General features: G+C 45.0%; 1 protein-coding gene across 10 annotated transcripts in view; it reads left to right on the forward strand.

Annotated features, from left to right (window-relative positions):
* CSNK1G1 (casein kinase 1 gamma 1) overlaps positions 1-15,684 on the forward strand; it is a 320,905-nt gene that overhangs the window by 289,749 nt on the left and 15,472 nt on the right. For 6 of the 10 annotated variants that reach the window (XM_030578653.1, XM_030578655.1, XM_030578656.1 and 3 more), the window contains one exon: positions 2,976-3,086. The exons of 1 other annotated variant lie outside the window; for it this stretch is intronic. In XM_030578653.1, coding sequence (XP_030434513.1) covers positions 2,976-3,086 — 111 coding nt within the window. Of the gene's footprint in view, positions 1-2,951; positions 3,087-15,684 lie in introns of those variants that run through there. 3 more of the 10 variants (XM_030578665.1, XM_030578661.1, XM_030578664.1) reach the window with 2 other exon arrangements.

Raw genomic sequence — 15,684 nt, forward strand, 5'->3', positions numbered from 1 at the left:
AGCACAGTGAGATCATTTGTCCTCTTTGAACTAGTGCTGGTTCTTGTGCATTTTCAACTGTGCCTTTCTCATTCATCATCGCTTTTCGTTAATAAAGTTGTGCTTAATTGTCCATATGCTATGGGAAACTGAAAACTCAAGCCTTAGACATCTGTTGACCTTGGTCTCAGCATTCCTCACCTACATCAGTATTAGTCACATTTCATATCAGAACAAGAAAGTATTCTACCATCCTTGTGTCTGAGATTTCACATATGGCCAACACCCTCACTGCTTCAGGTATGTGCGGTCAGTCCACTACTACCTCCACAGAACCAACGTAAGTTCAGAAAGTCCGGAGTCTTTTGTTTTTTTCTCATTAAAAGGAGAGAGGATGGAAACCATATAACTTGAGCAAATCAAATACAAATTAGGCTCAAGGCTATACATTCTGAACAGCTCTATAGAGTATGTAACACTTATGAAAGGAATACCAAGTGTCCTGCCCTAGTAGCACTGATCTGTGTCTTTTATGTGGTGATAGTAATGCAGCTAACGGGTGTTTTATTGACTGACTGTTGTCATGTAGTCTGCTGCTGTGGGCTTGTCTAAATCAGTGGTTCTCAACCAGGGGTACACATACCCCTGGGAGTACACATAGGTCTTCCAGGGGGTACATCAGCTCATCTAGATACTTGCCTAGTTTTACAGTAGGCTACATAACAAGCACTAGCAAAGTCAGTACAAACTAGAATTTCATACAGACAATGACTTGTTTATACTATACACTGAAATGTAGGTACACCATTTATATTCTAGTTGATTTATTTTATAATTATATGGTAAAATGAAAAAGTAAGCAATATTTCAGTAACAGTGTGCTGTGGCACTTTTGTATTTTGATTTCTGATTTTATAAGCAGGTAGTTTTTAAGTGAGGGGTAACTTCGGGGTATGCAAGACAAATCAGACTCCTGAAAGGGATACAGTAGTCTGGAAAGGTTGAGAGCCACTGGTCTAAATGAACACTTAGTTCATGGCAAGCTGGGATGTAAATGAAGGCCACACTCGCATATTGCATGCTAAGTGTCAATGTGGCCCCAGCTGCTGTGCCCTAGAAGCTCCTTATTGCACTTTGATCTTCACCTCTTTGAAAGAGAGTAGATTAAAGTGCACTAGGGAACTTCTAGTTCCCAGCAGTAGTGTCCACATGCGCACTTAGTATGCTGTACAGTAGTGCAGTGTAAATTTACAGCCAGCTTGCCACAAATTATGTTCCTGTAGATAAGCCCTGAGAGCATGGAGAAGCATTTGAATTGGTCTCTCCAGATTAGAGAATGTTCCATCTCTATTGGACAGGTAGCCGAATTAAGCTTCCTAGTAAAGCGCTATATTTCTAAGTGGATGCCAAGCACAACAGTCTCTCACCATTAATTTGAGCTAGTTCTACTTTGTGAGAGGTACTGATTGCACTTGGGGCAGAAGGAACATGCCACCCGGTAGACAGTCTACTCTTTGTGCAGTATTTTAGATATAGCTTGTATCTCTCTCTTCCCAAAAGTTACATAAGCGAACATACAGAAAAACTGACCTGATTGTACCAATAGTGTTCCATTCTTCTCTCTAACCCAGGGGTTCTCAAACTGAGGGTCGGAACCCCTCAGGGGGTCGCAAGGTTATTACATGGGGGGTCATGAGCTGTCAACCTCCACCCCAAACCTGGCTTTGCCTCCAGCATTTATAATGGTGTTAATATATAAAAATATATTTTAAAGTGTTTTGAATTTATAAGGGGGGTCGCACGCAGAGGATTGCTGTGTGAAAGGAGTCACCAGTACAAAAGTTTGAGAACCACTACTCTAACCAGTCCTTCTCTTTCCCCTTACTGATGCTTTTTTACTTTTGTTTAACACACTGGTTTGATAGTTCCCATGGTGAGATGCACTGGCCACATATTGCATAGAGAAGACCTTTGATTTTATGGGAACATACGATTCACCATTATGGAGCAAGCCATTGTTTCTTCTGTTTCCGTAGCTAATACTTGACATTTCAGGAGTTAGCTAAGGGTTTGTCTATACTGGCACTTCGTCGGCAAAACTTTTGTTGTTCAGGTGAGTTAAAAAAACACACCCCTGAACGACAAACATTTTACAGATGAAAAGCACTGGTATGAACAGCACTCTCCTGCCAAGAAAGCTGCCTGCTGCCCCTCATGGGGAGTGGAAGTTTTCTGTCAGCAGGAGAGCTACACTGTGTGCCTTTTAGCGGCATGACTGTAGTGGCACAGCCATGTCGCTAAAAGCCTCAGAGTGTAGCCATAGCCTGCAAAACTTTCCTGCTAAGAAATGGTAGCTGAAAACAACTAGTTTGACTAGTTTAGTACTCTTGTCTCCATTTGGAAGAAGAAAACATAATAACTTCTGATTTACTTGGGCTTATTTTCAGGAAAAACTCGCACTTGCAAAGTAGGTGTGAATACTTTTGAGCGCATTTCTTTTTGCATTACTGGGTGTGTTTTGAAATCAGTTCCTGGTATAATAAACATGGTTCTCAGCAGACATCTTGCAGTTTGGGCTCCTGGACTCAAAAGTCCTATGTCCAGTGCTGGATTTGTGTGTCTGACCCCACTGCAGATAAGCTCTAGTATCTGTGTCTTGACAGACCTCGTTAAAAATATATTACAGTTCCATTCACTAGTTTGTAAATTCCTGTGTCAAAATATCTAAACAGAACCCATACTGAAGTAGCTCAGATGTTTTCTGAAAATTCATTTCTCCATTTGGTGGGTTGAATGAATCCTCTCCAGCACTTACTGCTCTCAAATGTGCAGTGTGTTTGGTAAAATGAACTTTTAACCAACCTAAATGTTCTTTAAATGCCTTGCTTTTTTCAGTGAACTAACCCCACTAACTATTATATTCTCATTGCTTTGCCTTGGCTCACCTTTATCTTTCCTTCCATCTCTTGCTGTCATGCTTCTGAACACCTGAGCAGACAGCGTCATCAGATCGCCGAGGAGAGTGGGAGATCCAACCAAGCCGGCAGACAAATACCTCGTACCTGACATCTCACTTGGCTGCAGACCGTCATGGGGGATCAGTACAGGTATTAGCTCTTCCTGACCTGCACAGCTTTGCCATCAGAATCTGTTTAAAATTCCTGAAGTCTCATTTAATCTCAGCTACAATATTCCTGTGATCAGGAGAACTGTGTGTATTCAGAAGCAACTGTGCTTTTTGGGTGCTCTTCACAAAGCAGACAAGCCCTGTCCTGCAGTAGCTTAATGCTTAAACTGTAGTCACATGACACCCAAGAGGACCAATGACGGTCAACTCAGCTTACTGCTACAGTCCCTGCAATATCTTTGTACCAGGAATTATTTAAAATAAGATATATGGAGCGATCTACCAAAACTTGATAGTCAGATAAACTGTTAACCACAGTTTAGTATATGAAGAAATACTATTCCTGTTTATACTTGTAACTAGCAGAGAGAATGCGGAATAGGATTGTGTATCGACTATACAGTCCTCCAAAATGATGTAATTAAGCTATAAGACAATTAGATGTGTTACTGACAATTGACATAAACCTAAGTGGGTTGTGGCATACAAGCGCAAAAGTGCTAGGAAAAAGTTACTGCTCTTCTAGTTCAGTTTTTATATGTAGTCTGTGTGTGAGCAGATGGTTGAATGCATCTTATGAGATGTATCCAGGGGGGCATCACCGGGTTGACTGTAGTGATGCACTGTAGAATTGCTAGTGGGAGGAAGATGTACAGTTACTTTTCCTCTCAGATTGATGAGAGAAGCACATTGATGCTACATTGAGGTTCTATTGACTTCGTATTTCTCCAGGTCCCCAATGTATTACCTCATAATTGTTTGTTTGTATTTGAGAAGCAGCCTAAGGTTTCAGTCAGGATTGGGGCCTAGTTGTGCTAAGTGTTGTACAAATGTGAAGTGTAAGCTCTGTGGGGCAGGAGCCCTGGCTGTTTCAGAGATAGGATGTAACAAGCGACGTAATAGTGGTAATGAAGGTGGAATGAGTAACAGTAGTAAACACTATAAAGGTTAACATTATGCACAACTCCTTAGTTCCAAATCAGCTGAAAAGAGTTTTCTTTTTCATAAATCAGCTTTCTCTTACTGCCTTCCAGCCTAGCTAAGCCTAGCTTTATTACACTAGTAACAGGGAGGAATAAATGCAAAATGCATTTAGTGCAGCCTCCTCCTGGGCTCCATACCTAAAATGAAGGAACACAAGCCATTAAAGCATAAGGAGAGCTGTGTACTACCAATGCTCATTTTTGCGATGAACTGAATTCCTTCGTGGTGGTTTGCCATGTGACAGCTGCTTGGCTTGCTCAGCTCTGGTTTCTGTGACACAAGCTGTGGCTTGGCCATATGAACTGGGTGTGTAGAAGTGAATGTGAAGAGATTTCTTCCATGGTGTGTGCCAGAACTGGAGGGAGTGAGAGAGGTCTGAGCCTTTGAGGAATTGAGCCCTGTTACTTTTTGAAAATTCTTCAGAAGCATTATACACATTGCACAGTGAACTAGTTTGTTCTTTCACTCTGATATAGGGAGGGTGTTTTACAAAAATGTTATTTGAATATTCAATCATAAAGGATTGATCTTCTGGTCTGTGGATCTGCATACTGTTTTTCTCCCTCTTTCCTTTTAGGTAGGTACTATGTGCACCACAGAGTAAACACTTTGCAAAAGCCAAATACAGTTCTTCTACACACACGGTTATTATTATACCATACGGAATCCTTTGCATTCTCCTTCAGGAGGTACTTTAAAGGTGTTGCTTCTCATCACCCAAAATGGCACATAAGGTCTCTCACCGGCTGAAGAATGATTGAGGTGAAGTCATTTCATAGAGCTCTCAGAATGCTGTAGAATCCCAGTTGAAAGTGCACACTACAGAGTCTGAGAGAGTAACGTCACCAGTAAATTAATCATTGCTTATGGGAGTCTCCTCCTGGGTGGGATGGTACTATTCTCCATGTGCAGGTCTTAGCCAGACTGACCATGAGATGACTCTTACACTATATGGCATGCTTACAAGCCCCCTTTATCAGTGCGCACTAAGAGATCTAGAAACTTTCAAGCTGCCCAAGAACTTCTGTATGGAAAGACTGCTTGCAACTTTAATATCAGTTCTTGCTGAGGTATAAATCTTGCTGCTGATACTTGGCTAGATTCAAGGGACTCTTGTTCTTTATAGTCCAGCATGTTAGTGGGCCTTTTCACTTAGAGAATTCTCTGAGCACCTGAGACATTGAAAACTGGGATGAGGAATTAGTGTCTGCAGGATATCTGTGGCTCTGTTCTACATTTACTCAGCATTTGTCTAAACAAGGAAAATTTATAGACACACATTATACCACTACAGCTATACCGGTGGTATACCCTGGATGGATACTCTTATTTCAGAATAAAAGTGCCGTTTTCCAGTTTAGTTTGTGTGTTTGAAAGTGATATGAGCTAAACTGAAAAAGGCACACTTATTCTGAAATAAGTGTGTCCACAGGAGGCTTTATACCAGTATAGCTATATTCTACCAATATAGTTATGCCAGTAAGTTTCCCTGTGTAGGCAACCCCTTAGTCACTGCAGCCTCTAAATCTCTGCAGAGACTTCCTCCATCATGTGGCAAACCCTTAAATCTCTACTTGATTTCGATTAAATCTCAGGACAAACTTCCTAATTGTAAGAACAGTAGGACAATGGAACAGACTGCCTTGGGAGATTGTGGAAGCTCCTTTGCTGGAGGTTTTCAAAGGTAGGCTGGATAGCCAAGTGTCGTGGATGATTTCGACTCAACAAATCCTGCGTCTTTCCAGAGGTTAGACTAGATGACCCTTGCGATCCCTTCTAACTCCACAAACCCGGAAATCCTGGACGCCCCATCATCTCGGGCATTGGCACTCTCACTGAAGGACTGTCTGGATATATGGACTCTCTACTCAGACCCTATGCCACCAGCACTCCCAGCTATCTCCGCGACACCACTGATTTCCTGAGGAAACTACAATGCATTGGTGACCTCCCAGAAAACACCATCCTAGCCACCATGGATGTAGAGGCTCTCTACACAAACATCCCACACACAGATGGAATACAAGCTGTCAAGAACAAGCACTGAGGTACAACCGCATCTGCTCTAACCCCTCAGACAGAGACCAACACCTACAAAATCTCCACCAAGCATTCTCAAAACTACAATACCCGCATGAGGAAATAAGGAAACAGATCAACAGAGCCAGACGTGTACCCAGAAGCCTCCTACTGCGAGACAAACCCAAGAGAGAAACCAACAGGACTCCACTGGCCATCACATACAGCCCCCAGCTAAAACCCCTCCAACGCATCATCAAGGATCTACAACCCATCCTGGACAATGATCCCACACTTTCACAGGCCTTGGGTGGCAGGCCAATCCTTGCCCACAGACAACCTGCCAACCTGAAACATATTCTCACCAGTAACTGCACACCACACCATAATAACTCTAGCTCAGGAACCAATCCATGCAACAAACCTCGATGCCAACTCTGCCCACATATCTACACCAGCGACACCATCACAGGACCTAACCAGATCAGCCACACCATCACTGGTTCATTCACCTGCACATCCACCAATGTAATATACGCCATCATATGCCAGCAATGCCCCTCTGCTATGTACATCGGCCAAACTGGACAGTCTCTACGGAAAAGGATAAATGGACACAAATCAGACATTAGGAATGGCAATATACAAAAACCTGTAGGAGAGCACTTCAACCTCCCTGGCCACACTATAGCAGACCTTAAGGTGGCCATCCTGCAGCAAAAAAACTTCAGGACCAGACTTCAAAGAGAAACTGCTGAGCTTCAGTTCATCTGCAAATTTGACACCATCAGCTCAGGATTGAACAAAGACTGTGAATGGCTTGCCAATTACAGAACCAGTTTCTCCTCTCTTGGTTTTCACACCTCAACTGCTAGAACAGGGCCTCATCCTCCCTGATTGAACTGACCTCGTTATCTCTAGCTTGCTTGCTAGCACACATATATATACCTGCCCCTGGATATTTCCATTACATGCATCTGAGGAAGTGGGTATTCACCCACGAAAGCTCATGCTCCAAAACGTCTGTTAGTCTATAAGGTGCCACAGGATTCTTTGCTGCTTTTACAGATCCAGACTAACACGGCTACCCTCTGATACTTGACACCATGCAAGGCACTGCATTTAGCCGTATGGAATGGAAATCCATCAACCTCATGAAGAAACTTGCACAAATACAGACAGACATCATCTTCCTTTCCAAATGCAAACGGATGGACATCATACCAAATGGACTAAAGGTAAAAAATCCACTGCTATCTACATACTACACGGACCACAGTGAGAGATTATGTCATACTCTATCTAAAAAACTGAGGAACCACCTGATCAGCATCCTATACAGCAAACAGGAAAACATCAAAAAAGAGCTCTCCAACCTGGAGACTCTCATTAATAACCAAACTTCTATACAAACGGACTTCACTAGAATAAGACAGGAGATCTACATTACTCACTTCACCTCTCTTCAAAGGAAAAAGGACTGTAAGCTGTCTAAACTCCTACCTGCCACATGGGGCCACAACAGTGGTACCCCTAACCCACCCAGCAATATCGTCAATCTATCCAACTACACACTCAGCCCAGAAGAAAAGTCTGTCCTATCTCGGGGACTCTCTTTCTGCCCTGCCACTCCCACCAACATGATACAGTTCTGTGGTGATCTGGAAGCCTACTTTCGCCGTCTCCGACTCAAAGAATACTTCCAGGACAACACTGAACAGTGCACTGATACACGGGTGCCCTCCCACCAACAGCACAAGAAAAAGAACTCCACATGGACTCCTCCTGAGGGTCGAAATGACAGCCTGGACCTATACATTGAATGCTTCCGCCGGCGTGCACAGGCAGAAATCGTGGAACAACAACATCGCTTGCCTCACAACCTAAGCCGTGCAGAACGCAATGCCATCCACAGCCTCAGAAACCACCCTGACATTATCATCAAAGAGGCTGATAAAGGAGGTGCTGTTGTTATCATGAACAGGTCTGACTATCAAAAGGAGGCAGCCAGACAACTCTCCAATACCAAATTCTACAGGCCACTTCCCTCAGATCCCACTGAGGAATACACTAAGAAACTACAGCATCTACTCAGGACACTCCCTACACTAACACCAGAAGAAATCAGCATACCCCTAGAGCCCCGACCAGGGTTATTCTATCTACTACCCAAGATCCACAAACCCGGAAATCCTGGACGCCCCATCATCTCGGGCATTGGCACTCTCACTGAAGGACTGTCTGGATATATGGACTCTCTACTCAGACCCTATGCCACCAGCACTCCCAGCTATCTCCGCGACACCACTGATTTCCTGAGGAAACTACAATGCATTGGTGACCTCCCAGAAAACACCATCCTAGCCACCATGGATGTAGAGGCTCTCTACACAAACATCCCACACACAGATGGAATACAAGCTGTCAAGAACACCATCCCTGATGATGCCACAGCACAACTGGCTGCTGAGCTCTGTGCCTTTATACTTACACACAACTATTTCAAATTTGATGACAATATATATCTCCAGATCAGTGGCACTGCTATGGGCACCCGCATGGCCCCACAATATGCCAATATCTTCATGGCCGACCTGGAACAACGCTTCCTCAGCTCTCGTCCACTCACACCCCTTCTCTATCTACGCTACATTGATGACATCTTCATCATCTGGACCCATGGGAAGGAGACTCTGGAAAAATTCCACCATGATTTCAACAGCTTCCACCCCACCATCAACCTCAGCCTGGACCAATCTACACGGGAGGTCCACTTCCTTGACACCACGGTGCAAATAAGTGATGGTCACATTAACACCACCCTATATCGAAAACCCACCGACCGCTATGCCTACCTTCATGCCTCCAGCTTCCATCCCGGGCACATCACACGATCCATTGTCTACAGCCAAGCACTGAGGTACAACCGCATCTGCTCTAACCCCTCAGACAGAGACCAACACCTACAAAATCTCCACCAAGCATTCTCAAAACTACAATACCCGCATGAGGAAATAAGGAAACAGATCAACAGAGCCAGACGTGTACCCAGAAGCCTCCTACTGCGAGACAAACCCAAGAGAGAAACCAACAGGACTCCACTGGCCATCACATACAGCCCCCAGCTAAAACCCCTCCAACGCATCATCAAGGATCTACAACCCATCCTGGACAATGATCCCACACTTTCACAGGCCTTGGGTGGCAGGCCAATCCTTGCCCACAGACAACCTGCCAACCTGAAACATATTCTCACCAGTAACTGCACACCACACCATAATAACTCTAGCTCAGGAACCAATCCATGCAACAAACCTCGATGCCAACTCTGCCCACATATCTACACCAGCGACACCATCACAGGACCTAACCAGATCAGCCACACCATCACTGGTTCATTCACCTGCACATCCACCAATGTAATATACGCCATCATATGCCAGCAATGCCCCTCTGCTATGTACATCGGCCAAACTGGACAGTCTCTACGGAAAAGGATAAATGGACACAAATCAGACATTAGGAATGGCAATATACAAAAACCTGTAGGAGAGCACTTCAACCTCCCTGGCCACACTATAGCAGACCTTAAGGTGGCCATCCTGCAGCAAAAAAACTTCAGGACCAGACTTCAAAGAGAAACTGCTGAGCTTCAGTTCATCTGCAAATTTGACACCATCAGCTCAGGATTGAACAAAGACTGTGAATGGCTTGCCAATTACAGAACCAGTTTCTCCTCTCTTGGTTTTCACACCTCAACTGCTAGAACAGGGCCTCATCCTCCCTGATTGAACTGACCTCGTTATCTCTAGCTTGCTTGCTAGCACACATATATATACCTGCCCCTGGATATTTCCATTACATGCATCTGAGGAAGTGGGTATTCACCCACGAAAGCTCATGCTCCAAAACGTCTGTTAGTCTATAAGGTGCCACAGGATTCTTTGCTGCTTCTAACCCTGTGATTCTACATTACCTGTTAGTAGAAATCAGAACTGCTCTGCTGTGTCCATGAGCATCATTTATGGAAGCAGCTAGTCTCATTCCTTTATCATGGCCACCTAAAGAGTTCCTCAGCTGATGCCTGGCTATCTCTGGGTCTTCTCGGGATCGGTTTTTGAACAGTAGCTGTTTTTCCTGGAAGGAATTTGCCATATGTGACATAGTAAATTGTTACTGGGTAAAAAATGAAGAGAAAACTCCAGCCCTCTGAGAAGTTAGGTTTAATGGAAAAGCACCTGCAGAAAGTTTAACTGCCCTAGGCCTATCTATGCTATATAGTTAGGTTGACATAAGCCACCTTGCATCAACCTAGTTGACACTTAAATTTGTCTCTCACCGATGTAGGCTTCCCTTTACGCCAGCATAGTAACACCACCTCTCTAAGCAGTGTTGAGCCATAGTTGACGTATTGAGGTTGTCATAGCTTGAATGTAGATGTTGCATTATCTGTGTCAACCCTAAGTGTCCTCTAGCAGCTATTCCACAATGTCCGGCACTGACTGCTCTGGGCACAATTGTGAACTTCACTGCCCAGGAGTCATGGAGATCAGAACCCCCCCCACACCACCCTTTAAAGCTGCAGATTTTTAAAATGCCTTTTCCTGATTATCCAGCTTGGCAGGCACACCTAGCAGCTCTCCACTGTTGTGTGCAGCTGACCATGCTGGCTACGTGCTCCAGACATGCTCTGGCTTGAAGTAGAGAGGAGATATTGGATCTCTTGGGTCTGTGGGAAGAAGAGGCTTTGCACGCACAGCTAGGGACCAGCTGTAGAAACATGGACGTCTCTGAGCAGATTGCACGAGGAATGCAGGAGAAGGAATATAACAGGGATCAGCAGCAGTGCCATGTGAAAGCAAAGGAGAAGCAGCAGGCATATCAGAAGGTCAGGGATGCCTTTGATCCAGAGCTAAGCCACAGACTTGCCACATTTACAAAGAACATAATGCTATACTTGACAGAAACCCCACCGCCACCCCACACGCCACCATGGATTCTTCTGAGGAGCCCGAGTCACAGGCCCCTGATGTGAACAGCGAGGACAGGAGGAGGATGGGGGACATGCGGCTGAGGCATCTAGTTATGCCGTGACCTGTTTCAGACTCCACTGTAGTCCAGCCAGTCCTGGCAGTCAAGCAGGGGCAAGCCCAATGAAGGGAAAGGAAAAGTGTGTAAATTTATTTCTGATTACTTTGCTGGAACCCCCAAATTAGCAGGACACAGCTATTGACTTTTCATTAATTTACTGGTATTAGAAGAGGCAACAGAACAATTATAAGCCAGGTACCGTTATCTGCTTTTCATTCCTTTGTACAGTTAGGCAGGGGACCATGCAGTGCAGTTTGTGTCTAGGGATGTCCCTTGAATCCTCCTAAGAGATTTCAATGAAACTTTCATGGAGGTCCTCTGCAATCCTCTCCAGCAGTTTTCTAGGGATGGCAGCCTTATTTCTTCCTCCACAGTAAGACGGTTTCCCACACCAGTCAACGATAACTTCAGCAGACACCATTGCAGTGCACAGGTTAGCAGTACACAGGCTGGGGCAGCTTCAGGACACCAGCGGCAGCTGTGTTCTCTGCACCTTTGTTACCCTCAGGAGTGAGATCAGCTAAAATCACCACTGCCTGTGGAAAAGGTGCCAGTATTCAGTGCCAGTGTCCTGTTACTCGTCATTTCATGCAACCGAGCAATTCCTTCCTCATTTCCCTTACCCCTGGCAGGCCATAGTCACCATGGCAAGATCTGTGCATGGCGCTGTGCACAAGCATTCCGAAGCAGAGGTGTCAATAAGCGTGTCTTGTTTAAAACATCAGGCATGCACAGGAAGGGAGTTCTGTATCTTAACTTTCACTTTTTGTTGTGACTTTGGAAGTGTTGAAAATGAGTGACATCCACCTTGATTGTATTCGCCTCATTAGCACTATAAAAGTAATTTTCCTTCCCTTGAGAGTCACCCCTTCTTGTCAACTGTTGAGAATAGACCACTTCCACCTTAACTGAATTAGCCTCGTTAGCATTGACACCCCACTTGGTAAGGCAGCTCCCATCTTTTCAGGTACTGTAATATTTATACTACTTTCTGTGTTTTTCATTCCATGCATCTGATGAAGTGGGTTTTAGCCCACAAAAGCTTATGCCCAAATAAATTCTTTAGTCTCTAAGGTGCCACAAGGACTCCTCATTGTTTTTGGAACCTCTGTGTTTTATCTGTAGCTGCTGCCATTGCAGCCTTCAGGGGCTCCCCTCCACACTCGCAGAATGCCTGAGTCAGATAAGGAGGAGAAAGCAGAGGACTTGGATGACATGTTCGGCAAGATCCTGCAAGTCAGTGCTCCACCAGGCTGTCAGCAGAGGACCTGGAGGGTGAATACTGCAGACAGCCTGGAGAAGGAAAGAGCTGACAGGAGAAAGGCCTGGGAGTCAGAGGCAGTTGCACCAGTTTATAATGGTGCTTCTGCTGCAAACACAGATAATCCAGGCGCCTGTGAATCTATAGTTTCAACAGTCCCAGGTTTGCCTCCCTTTGCAGTCCATGGAGAACTCCAGTATAGTATCTCCCTATACCCCCACAATATTTCACATGGCATCAGGGACCGTATCCCTACCCCTACTATGGCACACCAGGGGACAGTAAAGATGACGAAGCTTCAAATACACTGACCTGTCAGAGCCACAGATGGTTTGTGTGTGTGTGTAAGTGTAACTAAATTGGACATAAATGTTCCTTTCCTTTTGTTAAATTCTGTTACATTAAAATCTTACTAAATTTATTTATTTGGTTTTAACGTGCACAGAAGTTTTGAAGTGCGTTTGTTACTCAATAAAACTCTATTGTTTGGAAAATAATTCATCTTTATTAGTTCCCAACATACGTTGCAGAATGACTGGTGGTATCAAAGGTGTCCACTTACTTTTACACTGTGACACAACTCACAGGGTCAGTGACAAACACCGTAATAATCATAAATTATGCTTAAATAATCATAAATAATAAATGTACAGCAAGCATCACAGCAGTAATCAGTGCTTTGTCAGTGTTCTGTTCATAGGTGTGCACCAAGCACCACACAATTCCTAAGAGGCCCCAAACTTCAGGCCTAAGTAATGCACAGTCCACCATAACTGTGGCTTGCTGCTAAAGTGCTCTTTCAAAGCCTCCCTGAGCCATGTAGCTGCACACTGAACTGTTATGATAACCCTTGCATTAGGCTGTTCAAACTCAGCAGACAGCTGCTCCACCTCCACCCCAGCGGCAACTTTTCCCTTTTGTCTCACAGATATTGTGCAGGACACAACAGGCAGCTATAGCCATTGGGATATTTTTCTCAGATCCAGTCTTTTTAGTAAACCATGCCATCCTCCTTTCAGTCTACCAAAAGTGCATTCAACTGTCACTCGGCACCTGCTGAGCCAATAGTTGAATCTTTCCTTGGTGCTGTCCAGGTGGCCAGTGTACAGCTTCTTGAGCCAGGGGAGTAAGAGGTAGGTTGGATCCCCCAGGATCCAGGGCCAGTTCCAGGTCTTATGCTGCAGAAGTGCAAAAAAAAAAAAAAACCAAAATGCCACCCCTTGAAAAGTGCCGCCCCAAGCACATGCTTGGAACGCTGGTGCCTAGAGCCGGCCCTGCCAGGATCGCTGCTGGCATTTCAATATTGCCAATGGTAATCTGCTTGTCAGAAAAGAAAGTCCCTACTTGTAGCTTTCTGAACAGCTCTGTGTTCCTGAAGATGCAAGTGTCTTGCATTTCCCTGACTCACCAGCAGGGTAAAGGGTCCCCGGGGATCCACCAACGCCTGCATAACCATAGAAAAACAGCCCTGTCTGTTAATGTGCTCTGTGGGAGGGTGGTCAGGTGCCAAAAAAGAGAGTTTATACACATCCCTACTGCAGTTCAGGAACCCCTTTGCTGCAACACCATCCACTGTATCCTGCACATTGCTGAGAGACACAGGGGAGAGAGAGAGCTCAGTGGTTTGAGCATTGGCCTGTTAAACCCAGGGTTGTGAGTTCAATCCTTGAGGGGGCTATTTAGGGATCTGAGCCAAAATAATCTGTCAGGGATGGTACTTGGTCCTGCTGTGAAGGCAGGGGACTGGACTCAATGACCTTTCAAGGTCCCTTCCAGTTCTACATTTCTATGATAACAGGAGATTATTAATGGGCCTGCACATTTGCATGAAAATGGCCCCCACAGTGGGTTTTCCAGCTCCAAAATGATTTCCCACTGACCAGTAGCAATCCAGTATTGCAGGTTTCCACAGTGCTATCGTCACTCACTTCTCCACTGTCAGTGTAGCTTTCATTTCAGTGTGTCTGCGCTGGAGGGGTGGGGCAGGTTTGGCACATAGATCCTTGCACATCCGAGAGTTCTGCAGCCTTCATCCCAAGCCTGCATTACATGTGATTCCACCAGCCAGTGCCCAGTTCTTGGTCCCAGAAGCAGTATTCCACTGTTTGCAGCTGCTCCTTGAGCAGCACCAACAATCTTGAATTGGTTCTCACTGTGTCCCACAGCAATCTGACCTCTAGGAAATCATCGTGTTTCCCATGGCTCTTCTTGCATCTGCAAATACTGAAGGATCAGTATGTCCTGTGCTTGCAACACTCATGGCAAGAGTACAGAGCTGTGCAAGCTGCATGCTTCTCTCACAGATGGCAGACAGGGATGAGTCAGACGTGGGTTCATGGGATTTTCAAAATAGATGCAAAAATTAAGAGATAGAGGTGACATTTTGGGGTGGAGAAAGTTGCATGATGGGAACTTGACCCCTTGCTCCCAGTCACCACTACGCAACTCATTTCTGGCCCACCATGCATTGCCAAAACTTCCAAAAAGACTGTGCACTGGAAGGTGATGAGTTGCACAGTGGAATACTGCATCACATGGTACACCGCACTGTGCTTTGACACAAGCACTCCTAGTGAAGCAGCAGAGAATCCTGTGGCACCTTATAGACTAACAGATGTTTTGGAGCATGAGCTTTCGTGGGTGAATACCCACTTCGTCGGATGCATATGCATGCATGTGCTCTTCGTCGGATGCATTCACTCCTGGTGAATACACGTTGTGACAACACAAGGTGCCAAGTATGCACCTGCACAAGCAATATGCTAACTGTGGTGGCTTTATGTCAATGTCTCTTGCATCAGCAAAAGTTTGTAATGTAGATATGCCCCTAGAAATTACAACTAGGGGATGGCCCTGCTGGCTTCAATTAACTACTAAACCTTAGCAAAATCTTCTGGGGCACGGGGGTGGCTGAGGCCCTACATAAATCAGCTCATTCCAGAGTAGCTGCAGAAGAGGCAACATTAGAGAAGGCATAAACAGCACCAGGGTCAGCATCTGAGGAGAAGCAACACTTGGGAAAGGTACTGAATTTGGAAGTATTTGGGGAAAGGCTGGGTGGGGCCAGCCACCCTATAAACATTTCCCAGAGAGAAAAAGGACACTTGGGGCACACACAACATGGAGAACTTACAGGGAAATGGTTATCTATATGGATAAAATAAATAACAAGCCATCTTTAAGAACTTCTACAACTTTGCTTCCCTCTTTCCCCCCTCCAGTG

The sequence above is a fragment of the Gopherus evgoodei genome, chromosome 10, assembly GCF_007399415.2.
Source record: "Gopherus evgoodei ecotype Sinaloan lineage chromosome 10, rGopEvg1_v1.p, whole genome shotgun sequence".
NCBI lineage: Eukaryota > Metazoa > Chordata > Testudines > Testudinidae > Gopherus > Gopherus evgoodei.